This window comes from Dromiciops gliroides, chromosome 5 (genome assembly GCF_019393635.1).
Source record: "Dromiciops gliroides isolate mDroGli1 chromosome 5, mDroGli1.pri, whole genome shotgun sequence".
NCBI classification, from domain to species: Eukaryota; Metazoa; Chordata; class Mammalia; order Microbiotheria; family Microbiotheriidae; genus Dromiciops; species Dromiciops gliroides.
In genome coordinates, this window is record NC_057865.1 from 15533118 (window position 1) to 15549617 (window position 16500).

General features: G+C 44.9%; 1 protein-coding gene across 3 annotated transcripts in view; it reads right to left on the bottom strand.

Moving 5' to 3' along the window:
- Window positions 1-16500, bottom strand: part of OSBPL3 (oxysterol binding protein like 3) — a 155673-nt gene that overhangs the window by 86932 nt on the left and 52241 nt on the right. For 2 of the 3 annotated variants that reach the window (XM_043966892.1, XM_043966890.1), the window contains exon 2: window positions 5031-5266. The exons of the other annotated variant lie outside the window; for it this stretch is intronic. In XM_043966892.1, the coding sequence (XP_043822827.1) occupies window positions 5031-5123 (93 nt within the window). In that variant the 5' untranslated portion in view covers window positions 5124-5266. The remainder of the gene's footprint in view (window positions 1-5030; window positions 5267-16500) is intronic. 3 annotated transcript variants of the gene reach the window in all.

Here is a 16500-nt window from a genome sequence, read left to right on the forward strand (position 1 = left end):
AAGAGCCGCAAAGAGAAAGAAACTAAATAGACATTTGAAGGACTCAAACCTTTGGGAACATCAGCCCCTGGATGATGCAGCTGCGTATCACATGTCCCTCCCTGGCAATCTCTCTCTCTCACTGAATCTTTGCTCATTGGTCACATCTGGACGGTTCTGGGCTTGGGGCCCAGCCAGCTGCTGTTGCTGGTGAGTAGCCTGGACTAGTGGACTGGGAAAAGGAACTTCAGGTGCCCAGTGGACCAAGGCAGCTTCCGTTATCCACCGGCATGCATGATGACCTTGGGCAGTCAGTCTCCGATGCTGCCCCTGCAAACCCCATCTGAAAATCCTAGACAAGAATGGTCTCAAACAGAGCTGTTTGGACACTAAGCACATGCTGCCCAGTGCCTCTTTAATTCCTTGTAATGAACAAGTTCATTATTTCGGCAACATTCAGCATGCCAGATGTTCAACTTAGACTTATAATAGTGACAAGACAGAAAAGAGAATAACAGCTTTCTCTTCCCCATCACTCTACTCTTCATCCCAGCCCTACAGATGAGGCATCGCTTGCTTCCTATACAAGACCTCCCTTTCGGAAAGGAGAGTATTTGTTTCTAATTTGGAGCCCTTAGCCCTGCTCCAAGAAAAGCCATTGCAGTTACTCATCTTTATTTAGCCTCTTGTTTCTTGGAGAGTTCTAGGAAGGAGGGCTCAAGAGACATAGAAAAGATAAGCAAACCCTAGAATGACTCACTATTCACTGATGTTTTTAGAAGCGCTTTCCCCCATCCACTTTACTTTAGACATTGTGGGGCCCAAGCTATCTATCTAAAGAAAAACTGGGCAAAGTCTAAAAATTATATCTTAGATTTGGACAGAGCTTCTGCTCTTCCAAGGACATTCATCCCTGCCTGTGGGAAACCCTCCTATTCAAGGGGCAAAACCATTACTCCAATTCAATTCAAGAGCACGCGATTTGGAACCAAAGGGTCTGAATGTCAATGCCAAGCCTGCCCCTCCTGCTCCCCACCAGCTCAGCCCTAACTCCCCAGATTATTTTTCTACCTTGGCCCCATCAGTTTTCTCAACCCCACAGCCACCTGCTCTTTTTCATCCTCCTCCTTCAACTGGTGAGATCCTCCTAGAATCTCCACTGAAGGAACTGCCCACACCCCCTATGCCCACTTCTACAGGCTGCCTTTCTACCTTGCCCAGCCTATTTCCAGGGTTTTATATGTACTGTCTTACCTCCATTAGAATGTAAACTCCTTGAATGCAGGAATGTCTACTCTTCCTATTTCAGTGGTTAGCACAGTGCCTGACATATAAGTGCCTAATAGTGCTTATCCATCTCTCTAATTCTATCTATTTGGGAGACCTTAAGAAATCAATCAATAAATATTTATCAAGCACCTACTGTGTACGAGGAGGTAGGGATGCAAAAACAATACAGCAATCTCTATTTGCAAGAATCTTACATGCTAATGGAAAAGACAAGGATGTTATGATATATTACAGATTTGGGGCCCATGGGCCCACCCCCAAAGTCTTGCCTCTGGGTAAGAGTTGGCAGAGCTGACCTTCATTTGTCCTTGCCTTTGAGAAGCCAAGGTCTGCATCATACCATGACAAGGCATAATAGGAGAGATGTAGTCACAGACACCAGTAAAATCTCAAGAAAGTAATTAGCTAAATTAGTCACCTCCCAATGCGGCCGTGGGAAGCAGCTTCCAGCAGGGGCTTGGCTAGGCAGACCCCCAAGACATTCTAAATCCCCAAAGGGTTCCCGGCAGTGCATGCCAGCAGTTTCAGGAATCACTGAAGCCAAGAGAAGTACCATAAAGCTCCCCATACTCAAGAACAACACACAAGAATAAAAAGAACAAGCTCAGACTCAGATATGAGTAGGATGGATAAAAGCCACCAACAGTTGTCTTTGTTTGTTGTTGTTAAAGTTGGGTTCCTTTCAGGGGGGTTTCCTAAGATGAAAAAAGTTACCTCTGACTATATACACAACATGTTTGAAAACTGGATTAGCTTCAAAGAAATCCATTCCTTCTACAGAGATGCAGGGCTGTGGGCACACACAGCTGGGTCAGGAAGGCGTAGAGAACTGACCATCTTGTGATGGCAAACACAAGATAAAAAGACCACCTAGAGCCATGTTATCTAGAATGTATGCTGTCCTGCCGCTCTCCAGATGCCTAGTGCTGAAGCACCCCTAAGTCCTCAGCCTTCCCCAGCAAATCACATTGAAGGGAGAATAGAGGCAACATTCCACTCACGAGAGAAAGAAGTTCCCTAAGGGCAGGTCCTGTTTCCTTTTTTTTGTCTCCATGTCCTCAGTGCCAAGCACAGATCCTGATACATGGTAGAGATTTCTCTTCCCCATTAGAATTTAAGCTCCTTGAGGGCAAGGATCACCTTCTTTTAGTATTTGTATCCATGGGTTGAGTAGAATGCCCAGCTCACAGCGAGAACCTAATTAATGCTATTTCATTTATTCATTTAGATTAACAGCTGAAAGAGATCCCAGAGACTCAGTTCAACCACTGCACCATTTATATACAGAGCACAGGGAAGATGACCTCAGAGGGGAGGCATGAGTAGTTGGGCCACTTGGGTAGAAAGAAGCCATTGAGCTGAGAATCAAGGGAAGCCAGGGATTCCCAGAGGCAGAAGGGAAGGGCAATGGGGAGAACATCCCAGGCATGGAGCATACCAGGGTAAAGGCTCAGAGATAATCTTGCAAATGAAGCTGATTAAACTTTTTTTTTCTTGATTGCTTTTGCAAGACAGCTTCAAATTCACATCTTTAAATGACCAATCAGGGGCAGCTAGGTGGCACAATGGATAAAGCACTGGCCCTGGATTCAGGAGGACCCAAGTTCAAATCTTTCCTGACACTTGACACTTACTAGTTGTGTGACCTTGGACAAGTCACTTAACCCTCACTGCCCTGCCAAAAAAAAATTAAAAAAAAAATGACCAATCGATCACCAAGCATTTCTTATGTTATCAATAACAACCCACACAGTGGATTTCTGATCAGAGCCCCTGAAGGAAAAACTTGACCAGTTCTGTTAGGTTTGATCACAGAAGCACCAGTATTTAGGCTAAAACTGGGGTGGAGGTGGTAGGGGGTGGGGAGAGATTAAAAATATATTTCTCTTCTCCTCACCAACAAGAAAAAAAAATGGTTTATTTTGCTCCAATAAAACACCATTTGGGGCAGGTAGGTGGCACAGTGGATAAAGCACTGGCCCTGGATTCAGAAGGACCTGAGTTCAAATCCAGCCTCAGACACTTGACACTCACTAGCTGTGTGACCCTGGGCGAGTCATTTAACCCTCATTGTCCCACCAAAAAAACCAAAAACAAACAAACAAAAAAAAAACCCATTGCTCCCTTCTCACTAACTTGCATTCAGCTGTAGTTACTCAGTATAATAACAACAGTAAGAGCTGATATTTCCATAGCACTTGAAGGCTTGCTAAGTGTTTTACACACAGTATGGCATATGAGGCTCGCACTAACCCTGCAATTATCCCCATTTATGGATAAGGAAATCAGAAAGGTTAAGGAACTGGCCTGTGGTCACCAGCTAATGAATGATGGGGGCAGGATTCAAACCCAGGCTGTGCTGACTCCAGCACACAAGGTGATCATCCTGTGGGAGAGGGGAGCTTGGAGTATTGTCAGCGAAGAACACGCCTCCTTCCTTCTCTTGCTGTACTTAAGCATTTCACACAACAAAAGTCTAGGCCCCAAAAGAAGGAAAACCAAGGCAGCGCCCTATGTGTTCTGCTCCTAATGAGCACAGATTGTACCTGGATGGGGACGTCATTGTTCTGCCCTACCCTGAAGGGAAGGATCAATAGCAGAGGCTGGAGAGGTGAACCAGAAACCTTCCCCTGAGCAAAAGAGGTCATGAGCAACTGTTCTCACTGACAGCTGAAAGAAGCCAACATCCTTCCTGGGCCAGCCTGAAAATCAACACCAGAGATGGAGCCTGGGGGTCTGTGCCATGACTCGTCAATGTTGTAGATATGGAGCTCAGGGAGATTTCAGAGAATATCCAAACCAACCCCTTCATTTTACAGAGGAGGAAACTGAGGCTCAGAGAGGAGAAAACAGTGGCAAGGGAGAAGGAGAGGTCTCAGGAGAATAGGTGATGGGAAGGAGAAAGAAGCAAAGGGGGGAAGGTGAGAGGAAGGGATGGGGGATAAGGAGGCAATGAAAAGGAAAAGGAGGTGAGAAAGAAGTGAATGGGAATTCCAGGGGAAACTTGTGGTATGAAAAGGATCACAAGTGGGGAGGAGGTTTTTGGGAAAAGATGAATGGATAGGATGGGAGAGAAGGTGGTGAAAAGGAAGGAGATAGTGAGGGAGGGAGCTCAGAGGAAGGAGGAGAAGGATGAAGAGGAGGGGGCAGTGGTGGTATGGGGGGGACAAAAGGGAACCAGAGGAGGTGATACAACAGCTGTGCTGCCAGCTACCAAAACACCCCCAGGCAGAGCTGGTTCCCCCTTCTGATCACTGATGACGTTGTCTTCTCCCCACTTCACTCTTCACTTAGAATGGAAAGTGCCATGATGAAAATTAACTGCAAGACATCTTCATTAGAAGCCAGAAGCTGTGGCCTGGAACCCACCAGGAAGGAAAAGGGGAAATGGCCAGGAGCAGCTGGCACTGCCCTGGGAGTCTGGTGCTGGCTCCCTGGACACTTGGCATCTCTTCTTTCTCACTCTCATCGACCATGCTTTGACCCCCAATAGGTAAAGAGACATGAAAGGGACTGGTGCAAATTCCAACACTAACACATTGCTATTCAAGACCTTGCAAAGAGGCCATGGGGGAGAAGGTTACACTGCCCAGAAGGAGGGAATTTAATCTATTCTCAGCTGATTAAGAGGTGACTAAAAGAAACACAGACAACTGGATTTTCCAGTCATGTGCATGCCCAGCCATAACCAGGGTAGGGGGGAGAGTGATGGGGGAAAAGCCAGGGGGAGTGAATCTTTAAGTCGCTTGGTTAACATTTACCTGTCGACTCCCCTGCTTGGAAGAGCAGCTGCTGGTGCTCCTAGAAGGAGAAACCAACTTCTGGGGCAGCCCCAGGCCTTTTTCATCACTCATGGTGAAGCAGCTGGCCACTGGATCTCCAGGTGATCCTGACAGCAGTGGCCAATTCTGGAGTCTAGGGATGGAAAAGCACCAAACACGCAGGGAGGTCCCTTCTTAGCATTTTAGTGGCATGGTCTGGGTCCAAGAGAAGCCACCTGTAACAAAAGGAAAAGCAACATGGATCAGATTCAAACTCACTCCCCATCATACACATGGACTATCCACACTGAAGTCAACGGTCAATAGTCAATGAGCATTTATTAGGGTCTCCTATGTGTTAGGCACTGTGCTAAGCTCTAGGGATACAAAAAGAGGCAAAAGACAGTCCCTGTACTCAATGAGCTTACAATCTTATGTATTAATCAAAGGTGAGCCTTGTTGTCTTAGAGCCAGCCCATCTGCCACACCCTGCCTCTAGTCTGAGCCCTGGGAGGCAACAACTCACTTCTGATGGATGGAGGGAGGGAGGGATGGAGGAGGGGAAGAAGTGAGGGAGGGAGGGAAGGAAGGAGGAAGGAAGGAATTTATTAAGAGGATTTATTAAACACCTACTATGTGCAAGACACTATGCTAAGCACTTCACATATATTATCTCGTTTAATCCTCACAACAGCCTTAGGAAGTAGATGCTCTTATTATCCCCACTGTATAGTTGAGGAAACCAAGGCAGGCAGAGGATAAATGACTTGTCCAAGGTCACATATCTAGTCAGTGTCTGAGGCCTATTTTTAACACAAGTCACCATTGCAGTGCCTAGCTGCCTAGGGATCCAAAGAAGCCTCTCGAGCCAGGCTGAGACATGGTCAGATGGACTTTAGGAAGATTATTTTGGCAGTGGTGTTGTGGAGGATGGATCTGAGAGGCTGAGAGACCCATTAGGAGACACCGCAATAGTCTAGGGAAGAAGGGATGATCAATTACAGTGTTAGCCCTGGAAATCAAGAGATATTGTGTCAGGTGAACTGGCAAGATAAGAACTGACTGGACTTGGGGAAAGTCCAAGAAGGAAAAGTTGGGCATGATTTTGAAATTGTAAACCCAAGGAACTGGAAGAAAGATGTTGCTCTTGGTAAAGACATTCAGAGGAGGACCAGCTTTGGGGCCAAGATCACGAAATCTGCCTCAAATACGATGAGCTTAAAAGACCAAAGGGGCAGAGAGTTAGGGGCATCGAACAGGGAGCTCATCACTCAATTCAGCAACATTTAGTAAGCAGCTGCTATGTTCCAGGCTCTGTACTCAGTACAAAGAAAAAAACCCAGCACCAGCCTTGGAGGATTTAGGTTCTACTAAGGCTAATGCAAGGAACTCTAAAGCTTCATGAGTAGGTCTATGCATACATCCAGATACATCTGAAAGGCAGATTGATAGGGTGTGTGTGTGTGTGTGTGTGTGTGTGTGTGAAAGAGAGGGGGGAGGGAGGGAGAGGGAGATATTTTGTGCTATTCTGACTACAGAAAATATGATCACTTATTTTATGAATTCACATATGGATTTAAGGAACCTGCCTTGCCCCAACTCCCTCAGAGGACCATGGCCCACAGGACAAGCACTGCTAGAGTCAGAGATAGTGCTTGCTTGCAGCAATGCAAACTAAACTGATAAGCTGTTGGCAAGATGGAACAATCTGTCAGCTAACATTTAATAAGCATCTACTGTGTGCTAAGCCAACGCAAACATCCCTGTTCTCAGGGAGTTCACAGAAGGGACACTATAGCAGCAGCATGTGGAATCCTTTCTTGTCCAGTTGACCCATCCCAGGGACACTGTCCCATCCAAGCAGCTGCACCATACCACGGCAACTGCAGAATAAGGGTTCTGGGGATAGCAAGGCAGGGATGCCACAAGTAGAGGACGCTGGGGAGCCATACCCTAGTTTTTTGAGAACTGGACCCTCTAGGAATTTTAAATTGTGCTACTAAGGATATGGTTACTGAAAATCTAGAAGAAAAAAAAGCAGGTGACAAAAAGTCAGTATGACATCATCAATGATAGGATCAAATGAAATGATATTTGTAAAGCACTTTGCACAGTACTTGGTGCATAGTAGGTGCTATATAAATGCTAGTGATGATGATGCCAAGCTAAGTTATTATAATGGTAGAACACTCTAGGTTTCATTTACTTGGATCTTTAGTAAAGAATCTGACAGGCTTTCATGATATTGTTATGAACACGATCAAGAGAGGGGCTACACTCACTAAAAAAAAAAAAAAGGGGCAGCTAGATGGAGCAGTGGATAGAGCACCGGCCCTGGAGTCAGGAGTACCTGAGTTCAAATCTGGCCTCGGACACTTAACACTTACTAGCTGTGTGACCCTGGGCAAGTCACTTAACCCCAACTGCCTCACTAAAAAAAAAAAAAAAGAGAGAGAGGGGCTACATGATAATAGCATTGGGTGCACTTGGAACAAGTTAAACATCCAGATTCCCAACATAATCAATCAGTAATGGTTTGGTGTCAACATGGAAACTCTCCAGTGCAGTTGCCTCAGGGATCTGGGTCCTATGGTCCTATGTTATTTCACATTTTTATCAATGATTTGGAGACATGAACAGCCCTTAGTTTTCAAAACTGGAATTGACACAAAGTTGGTTTTATCACACTGCAAAAGATCTTGAACAGGCCAGAATTCTGGGCTGAATTTCATAAGACAGAATTTAATAATAAACATGAGGTTTCACAATTGAGTTCAAAAAAATCAACTTCCCAAGTCAAGCCCTAGAAGATGTGACCAAGGAGTGGTTAGTGTGAAAAAGATCTGGGATTTGGTGGACTACAAGCTCCATTTGAATCAAGAGTGGGACATGGCTGCCAAAAAGGTCAATGTAATCTTTGATTGTATCAAGAGAGCAAGAGTCAGTGTCCAAGAGTGCTGAAGGAGACTCTGGCCCTACTGGCCACTGCCCTGGTCCCACAGGCTGTGCCCAAGAGACCCATCTTGGTGCTTAAGAGCCACATTTTAGGAAGAATGTTGATAAACTAGATTGGATGCAGATGTGGGCAGCCAGGATGGTCACAGAGACATAGGATCAGAGATTTAGAACTGGAAGAGACCTGAGAGATCATAGAGTACTATCCCCAACTCATGTGAGAGGGAACTGAGGCTCAGAGAGTGGAAATCACTTTTCCAAGGGCACCAGGCAGTATATGTCACAATTGGTCAAAATTCACAATAAGAATATTGTCATTTAAGAGCTCTTTCTACTTTACAACATTCAAGGATCAAGTGATGGAACTTGGGACATTTAAGCTGAAAAAGAACAGCCTTAAGCAAGGGAAGAAAGAGGTTCAAACTGTCTCTACATTACTAACTGTGTGACCCTGGGCAAGTCACTTAATCCTCACTGACGCACCAAAAAAACCAACCAAACAAAAAAAAAACCTGTCTCTGCAGTGATTGGAGGTGACATTAAAATGCTGCTCTCACTCAATCAGCTTGGCCTCGGAGAGCAGAGCTGACCCACAGGAAAGGAAACATTCATAAAGTTTGTAGCCTGATCAAAACTTGTGGAGTTTACGAGGAAGCAAATTTGGGCATGATGTCAGTGGGCAGGAAGGGGGGACAAGCATCATAACAATCAAAACCATCCAGTGGTGGAATGGGCTGCCTGGGAAGGAAGCAGACTCCCCATCACAGAAGGGCTCCAAGCAAAGGCTTGACTGAGTGATTAAAAAACCAACAAGAACAGGGTTGGCCTAGGTGATCCATTCAGCTTCATTTCAGTTCAACACGCCTATCTGTAAGGCACCTACTATGTGCCAGCCATTATTCTAGGTCCTGAGGATCTAAAGACAGAAATAGAATCATTCCAAGCTTCAAGGAACTTCCATTCTACTAGAAGAAGTAAATACAAAGTATAGATCTACAGTAATTTCAAAATTTCAAAAGAGAATGAGTATGATTAAGGGAAGGAGGAGGAAGGAGGAAATGCAGAAAGTCCTAAAGCAGGAGATGGTCCCTGCGTTGTACTTTGAAGGAAGCTGGGCATTGGGTTAGTGGGAGGCAAGGCTATGATCCATAATGAAATTCACAGATGAATGAATCTCTGTGATAAACCACTCAAAGACGTTAATTGGAGAAGGACCGTACAAATTAGAAACCATCAGGTGGCTGGGGTTCAATGACCTCTTTTGAAGAGGCAGATTGCTCCCAAACTGCTGAGCTAAGTGGCCTATCAAGCTGCTGGGCTGTGTGTGTGTGTGTAAACATTCTCTGTCCTTCTCTTGTCAATTCAGAGTTCTTAAAACGAGAAGATTAAAACTATAAATAGTACAGGGAGGATGCAGAGAAATGGAAAAATCTCTGTCATTAAAACGAACACACCTGCAGTGCTGCAGAAATAGATTCCCAACTTAGGGCGCTACACACACACACATGCACACACACACACACATGCACGCACACACACACGCACAGAGTCCCAAATCTAAATATTGATCATCTATTCACCCTGGATGGGGTAGAGGAAGGGGGAATGCAGCCTGATTGGGATCAAATAAAAAATAGCGCTGACCCCAAAGCAGAGACAAAAGAAGCTGCCCAGCCCTAACTGCCTCACCTCCATTATTCCTCAACAGTTGAAGTCCCTAGGTCTAAATCACTCTGTACAATATTCGATTTTTCCCCCATGTGTTGATTGTTCTCTCCCTCTTTTTCTTTTTTGGGTTTTAAGGGATGGCTCTCTTGGAGGAGGAGGGGAAAGGACACAGGAAGATCTAGGTGATGTAAAAAGAAAAGGCATCAATAAAACACATACACACACACATTTTTTTAGTTTAAATGACACCGTGGGGGAGGGGCTGTAGAGAAATACAAAGCTGGTTTGTTTAATAACAGGGCTGCCGCCTGCTGCCGCTGCTGTTAGAGGAAATGAGACAGTAAAACTGACAAGAAGCCCAAATGATGAAATAGGAATGTGGGCAGGTGCTGCCATGGTAACCAAACTTGGCTGGTCTATGAAGGACTCCAGCCTCCAGCTTTCACTTAGGGGACCCAGCCTCTGACTGAGGAAAGGAAGGGGTCAGTGAGAGCTGAGGAGTGATAAGAAGGAGAGATGGAGGAGAAGTGAGGGGGGACGATGAGGCAAGTCTTTAGTCACCTGCACATTCAGCAGGATGAGATTGTAGGGAGATGGCTTGGTTTGGAGTCAGGAAGACCTGAGTTCAAATCTTGCCTCCTGACTTGCCCAAGGTGTGTGACTCACTAAGCACACCACTTTGCCTTTCTGAGACTTGGCTTTCTCATCTGCAGAAGAGGGGCGACAGAGCCTGCAGTATCCAAATCATTCCAGCAAACAATTTGGAATTATGTTTTAAAAGAGACTAAAATTTCCCACTTCTTTTGACCCAGAGATCCTACTATGAGGCATATATCCCAGTGAGGTCAAAGACAAAAAGAATGGTCTCATAGAGGCCAAAATATTTATAGTGCACTTCTTATGGTGGTAAAGTCAATGGACATGAACTGGGGAATCATGGATAAATATAATGGAATGCCACTGTGCTATAAGAAACCCCAGAAAATCATGAGAAGACTTCTATGAACTGATGCAGAGGGAACACAACAGAACCAAGAAAACAATATACATAACGACCATAACAATGTAAATGGGAAGAAAAAATACCCAGAAACAGAACATGTTTAATCCTGGTACCCAAACCTAGCCTGGAGAAAAGCTGAGAAAGTGAGTCCCCCACCCTACTTTTCATGGGGGCTGGAGGACAGACTGCAGGGTGTAACACTGCATATACTCTCATACGCTGTTCAAGTTGGTGAGTTTTGCTGAACTGTCTCTCCCCACCACCCAGAACCAGATCAGAGGGTCACAGAGCTGCTCAAACATGCCCAGAGGGGTATTACTAAGAAGACAACTCAGTCTCCTGGCAAAGATAGGTGGTAGGTATAGGCAGGAAGTAGTAACTAGGCTGGGGCCAGAAATTCTGGCCACAAAGAAACCGAACAAAGGACACATTATTTTAGAAGACTTCCGGTGGTGAAAAGAAAGAAGCACGTGATTTAGTGATGGCCCAGATGGGAGAGGACAAGCTGTGAAATGTGGCTCGAATTGCATGAAGGGGGTTAGGGCTAGGTCAGGACTGACTCAGGCCAGCGCTTCTCCTTCCTCCCACCCAAAATCTCTGAGGTGAAATCAGGTATAAAATGCACATCAAGGGAAGCCTTGCAAGGGAACAGAAGTCACCAGTGGCTGTGGCCAGATAGAATATTTCTCTTCCATCCCCTGTCCCCAACAAAAAGACCTCCATTAGACAGCCTCCCTGAGAGCTTCCCAAACACAAATGTGACCAGACTACTCTGACTTTTATCACTCCCTGAGTAACAAATGTATCTAGTTCCTCCACAGTGTGGTGGAAAGAGTCACATAATAGGTGTTTAATAGATAGTGATTGATTAATTGATTGGCATCTTGGCTAAAGGGCTTACTAACTATGGGGCCTTGGGTAACTCACTTTAGTTCTCTGGGCTTTCATTTCACCCTCTATAAATGAAGGAGTTGGAGTAAATGCTCTCATGTTCCCTCAAGGTCTAAATCTAGGATCTGGGATCCTGGGAAGCAGTGTGGCTCAGTGGCTACAGCACTAGGTTTGGAGTCAGGGGAACTGGGTTCAAACTCTAGCGCTTCCACTGAGGGAGGAAAAGCCAGTTACTTGGTTCAGTTTTCTCATCTGTACAATGAGGGGGCTGCACTTCTGGTGCATCATAAAGTCTGTAAAGGCATTCTGACAGACATCTATATAGTATTTTAAGGAATGCAAAGCACTTTTCTGATATTCTCTCATTTAAGCCTCATAGCAACTGGTACAACAAAGGAGTGGGATAGTGGAGATCAGCAAAGGTATCCAAGCACTACTTGACCTCATTTCACCAATGAGGAAATTGAGAATCAGAATGGGGAAGTGCCTTGAGAGTGGCCACAGTTTAATAAATGCCATGGGCAGGATTGCAACCCATGTATCTCCACCTTCAAGTCCAACACTCTGTCAATCAGAGTCCATGAGGCCCCACTGCCTCTCTGCCTTTTTCTTTCAATGTGATTTCTCATTATTTATTATTCAAAGAAGTGGCTTAATATTAATGAGCAGGTTTGCCACAGTAGCAAACTACAGAGACACTTATTAGCTCATTAGGCTCAGGGGTCTACAATCACTGGGTTTTGCTAGCAAAGCAGCCTTGCTTCTAAACTTGGGCTGGAACTCACATGTAGACCAGATGGTTTCTTTATTTTCTGGCTAATCTGCAATTTCCTAGGGAGCCTGATCACTATCTTTTATTATGAAATAACAACAGTCTTTATTTTAAGGAATTTTCATTTTGGGATTTGTAAGCCTTTTTTTTTCCTTTTTTTTTTAAACAGAAAAGTTTCACTAGGTCCTGGATCATCTCCCCTTTGTGGGAAAACAGAACCACAAATCATTCTGCCCTGAGCTAGGAGTTTAACCACCACATTCTTATGGGATCTAAATGAGGGGTTTCTGTTTTTCTCCTTGGGGATCCCCAAAGATTTGGCTCTAGTCTGGAATTTTCTGGAAATAGGTTCTTCTCAGGTCATTCTAGACCACTGTTTACCCTGTGACTAGTTTGTCAAGCAGCCATTTACTATCTTCCAGGTTATTCAGAGTACCTACAAGCTAGAAAGAACCTAAGAAGCTAAGTGGTCAATCCTACACCTTTCTAAAAACCCCTTCTATAACACCTGAAGCAACTGGGATCCAGGCAGGTGAAGACTCTGCACCAAGGCAGTCCATTCCACTTTTGAATCACTTATATGCCTATCTTCTTTTTCTGTTTGGAAACAAACATATCCCTTCCTCCGCTGCAGAAAAATTTCTCTTAAATTATCATAATTTTCATCTCAAGTGAAAATAATTGACATCTCTACTGTAACAGCTTTACATACATTTTCTCATTTGTCCTCACGATTAGGTTGGTGGGTAAACATCACAGGTATTATTTCCCCTATTTTACAGATGAGGAAACTGAAGTTATATGACTTGACCATAGTCACCCATGGTCACAGATTCCACACAGTGCAGGATCTGAACCCAGGTCTTCCTGATCCCATGTCTATCTAGAGTACCATAGTTGCTTTTACAGGATTACTCAGTACCTTGTGATAAAATTCATCCTCAGGCTTGTAAGGTGAACTCCCTGAGAGAAGTCACTTGGGGCTCTAATTCCTTACCTGATGGGTTTTTTTGGGGGGAGCACAAGCTGATCCCGTTCCTGGCATTTGACAGAAGGTCCCATATGGTCCAGATCAGCAGCAGTTTCTTGCTTTAGGGACTTGCATGGGCCTCATGGCTAATCGAGGTAATTAACATCCAATACCCGTGCAGAACAGGAAGTGGCTATGCAGCCTGCTGCCTGTGTAAGGAGTCACCCAGTCAAGAGCTTACAATACCTGCTCTGGTCTGAACGAGCTACATCAGCCAGTGGCTCTAGCAAGATGAGCCATGAACTGTACCCTGCTGCTGGATTGTCTCATGAACAATCAGGAGGCTTAAAAGAATGGGAACATGGAATCGTTACCCTATGACACAAAGCATTAGTGCTGATTAAATAGTCTAGAGATAAATAGACTGGAGAACAAGCTGTACAGTCAAGAAGATCTGGGTTTGAATTTTGTTTCTGTCTGAGTGACTCTGGCCAGGTCATTAGCCTCTCAGGGGTCTGGGGATCTCTCAAAGGCTGCAAAGGAGAGGTGCCATACCATAGTGGTAGAGGGAATTTCCCCTCCAGAAGTTTCCCAGCTCAATGAAATCAAGCCCAGCTCCTGTCTCTATGTATTTGAAAAACCAATAGCCTAAGAACAGATAAAGAAACCGATCTTCTTCCTCCAATCTTGGCAGATGGGTGAGAGTAAATCAAATGCCAAGTGGACTGGCAGACATCTCCACTCTAGCTCCTGTTTTTGCCAAGTGGTTTTTCTTTGTTACAGGGAAGGCTTCAGTGGGGAAGGGGCAGGGATAGGAGTCTGCATCAACACTGTGGTGTAGAAACCAAAGGCATCAACCACACTTGTTTCTAATATCCTCGGATACAAAGTGGAGAGCCATAGGAGACAGAGAGTTGGCCTCTGAATCTGGAAGACCCACCCCTAGCACCTACAAGCTATGGAAGCTTGGAGAAGCATCCAAGGAACCTAGGAAACTCTAAGACTGGAATTTGCAGATTTACCAGTCAGCATGGGTAGAGGGAGTTTCCACACTGGGACATCTCTACATTCATAAAATCACAGGTCCAGTCCAAAATATTTTTTCCAAAAAAAAAATTTTTTTTTTAAGTCTCACATATAAAGAAACTGTTAGTGGGCAGCTAGATGGAGCAGTGGATAAAGCACTGGCCCTGGATTCAAGAGGACCTGAGTTCAAATCCGACCTCAGCTACTTGACACTTACTAGCTGTTTGACCTTGGGCAAGTCACTTAATCCTCATTGCCCCGCCTAAAAAAAAAAAAAAGGAAAGAAAGAAACTGTTGTTGTTGTTCATCCCTCACTCTCCAAGAGGACCAATGACATCATGAGGATGATGGCTTGACTTGTGTGTGAATTTGGTTCTGGGTGAGGCAGAGCTGCACAAAGGTCAGCCTCATTTTCTCCTCCAGAGTCACTGAAGTCCAGTGGGTGGACAAAGGTCAAGAGTACTGGAGATGGTTTTTCCTTTTTGCTCTGACTTTCACAGCATGACTATTGCAGAAATATGTTTAATGTAATTGTACATATATAACCTAGAGCAGATTGCTTGCTGTCTTGGGGAGGGGGAGGGAGAGGAGGGAGGGAAAAATGTGAAACTAGAAATCTTATAAAAACAAATGTTGGAGGCAGCTAGGTGGCGCAGTGGATAAAGCACGGGTCCTGGATTCAGGAGTACCTGAGTTCAAATCCAGCCACAGACACTTGACACTTACTAGCTGTGTGACCCTGGGCAACTCACTTAACCCCCATTGCCCCACAAACTCCCCCCCCCCAAAAAAAAACAAAAAAAAATGTTGAAAACTATCTCAACATGTAACTGGAAAATAATAAAATACTTTTATGAAAAAATAAATAAATAAATTACATGAGGGGGAAAAAAGGATTCCTGGAGATGACCTGGGATGCAGTGGATGGCCTTGGCCTTTCTAAATTAAGGTCTCTGAAACCACCCACCCCCACCCCAACCCTGGTTAACACATGAGATTTACATAATTTAGTACAAATTCAAAGATGTTCTTTGGCTCCAAGCTTTCAAGCTGCCAGAGACCTTAGCTCTCATCTACTCCAAACTTCCTATCTTTACAGGTAAAGAAAATGAGGGCCAGGAAGAAGTGACTTGTCTAAGATCCTACGTAGCAAGTAGCAACAGCAGGATTTGAACCCTGTTCCACAGGCAGTCTCCTTTCCCACACATGTGCTGCCTGTCTTCTCTCTCAGGTGCCAATTAGGTGCCACAGGTATGGGGACAAAGATAAACAAGAAAGAAAGGGTGCAAAGTCTCCCCCAAAACAAGCCTATCAAAGCCCCTTACCCCCATGGAAGATATTTTAATTAATTTCTATCCAATCACCAAAGATTATCTTCTCTGCTTCTTCTCTCCCACTCTCCCTCACTGAGAAAAGAAGACAAACCAAGCCCATATCACCAACATGTATTGTAGCTGAGCAAGACAAATTCCTGTACTGGCCTCGTCTACACATGATCCATGGAATGATGTCCCTTAGCTGATAACTCTAGACCTAACTTGAAGAATTGGAATGGACCCACAAGCTTGCTAAGTCACAGGTTTGATGCCAAGGTCAACCAATCAATCAGCTTCATAGCCTCTTTGCTGACTCTGGTCCCTTGGCTCTAGGGAAAATGCTACTGAGGAACTGGATGCTAACCATCCCTCATGGCCCATTGGCCCATTGGCCACCCAGCATGACTGGCCGACCATGGCTTCTTACATCGAGGATTCCAGTGTGCTCCTCACACATGTAGTGGGTGGGACACTGATTTAGTTGAACCACCTCCTTTTATAAGATTTGGGCATAGAGAATCCTTTATTTTTTTTTAATTTTTAATTTTTTGCAGGGCAATGAGGGTTAAATGACTTGCCCAGGGTTGCATAGCTAGTGTCAAGTGTCTGAGGCTGCATTTGAACTCAGGTTCTTCTGAATCCAAAGTGGGTGCCTTATCCACTGTGCCACCTAGCTGCCCCCCTGAACCACCTCCTTTTACAGAAGAAAACCTGCAGGGCCCAAAGGGATTTCCAGACTCTGTCAGCCAGTGCAAAGGACCCTGCTTCTGGAGTCAGAAGCCCTGGTTCTAAATCTTGGTCTCACTTACTAGCGGTATAACCCTGAGCCAGTCACTTAACATGCCTTGGCCTCGGTTTCTTCCTCTATG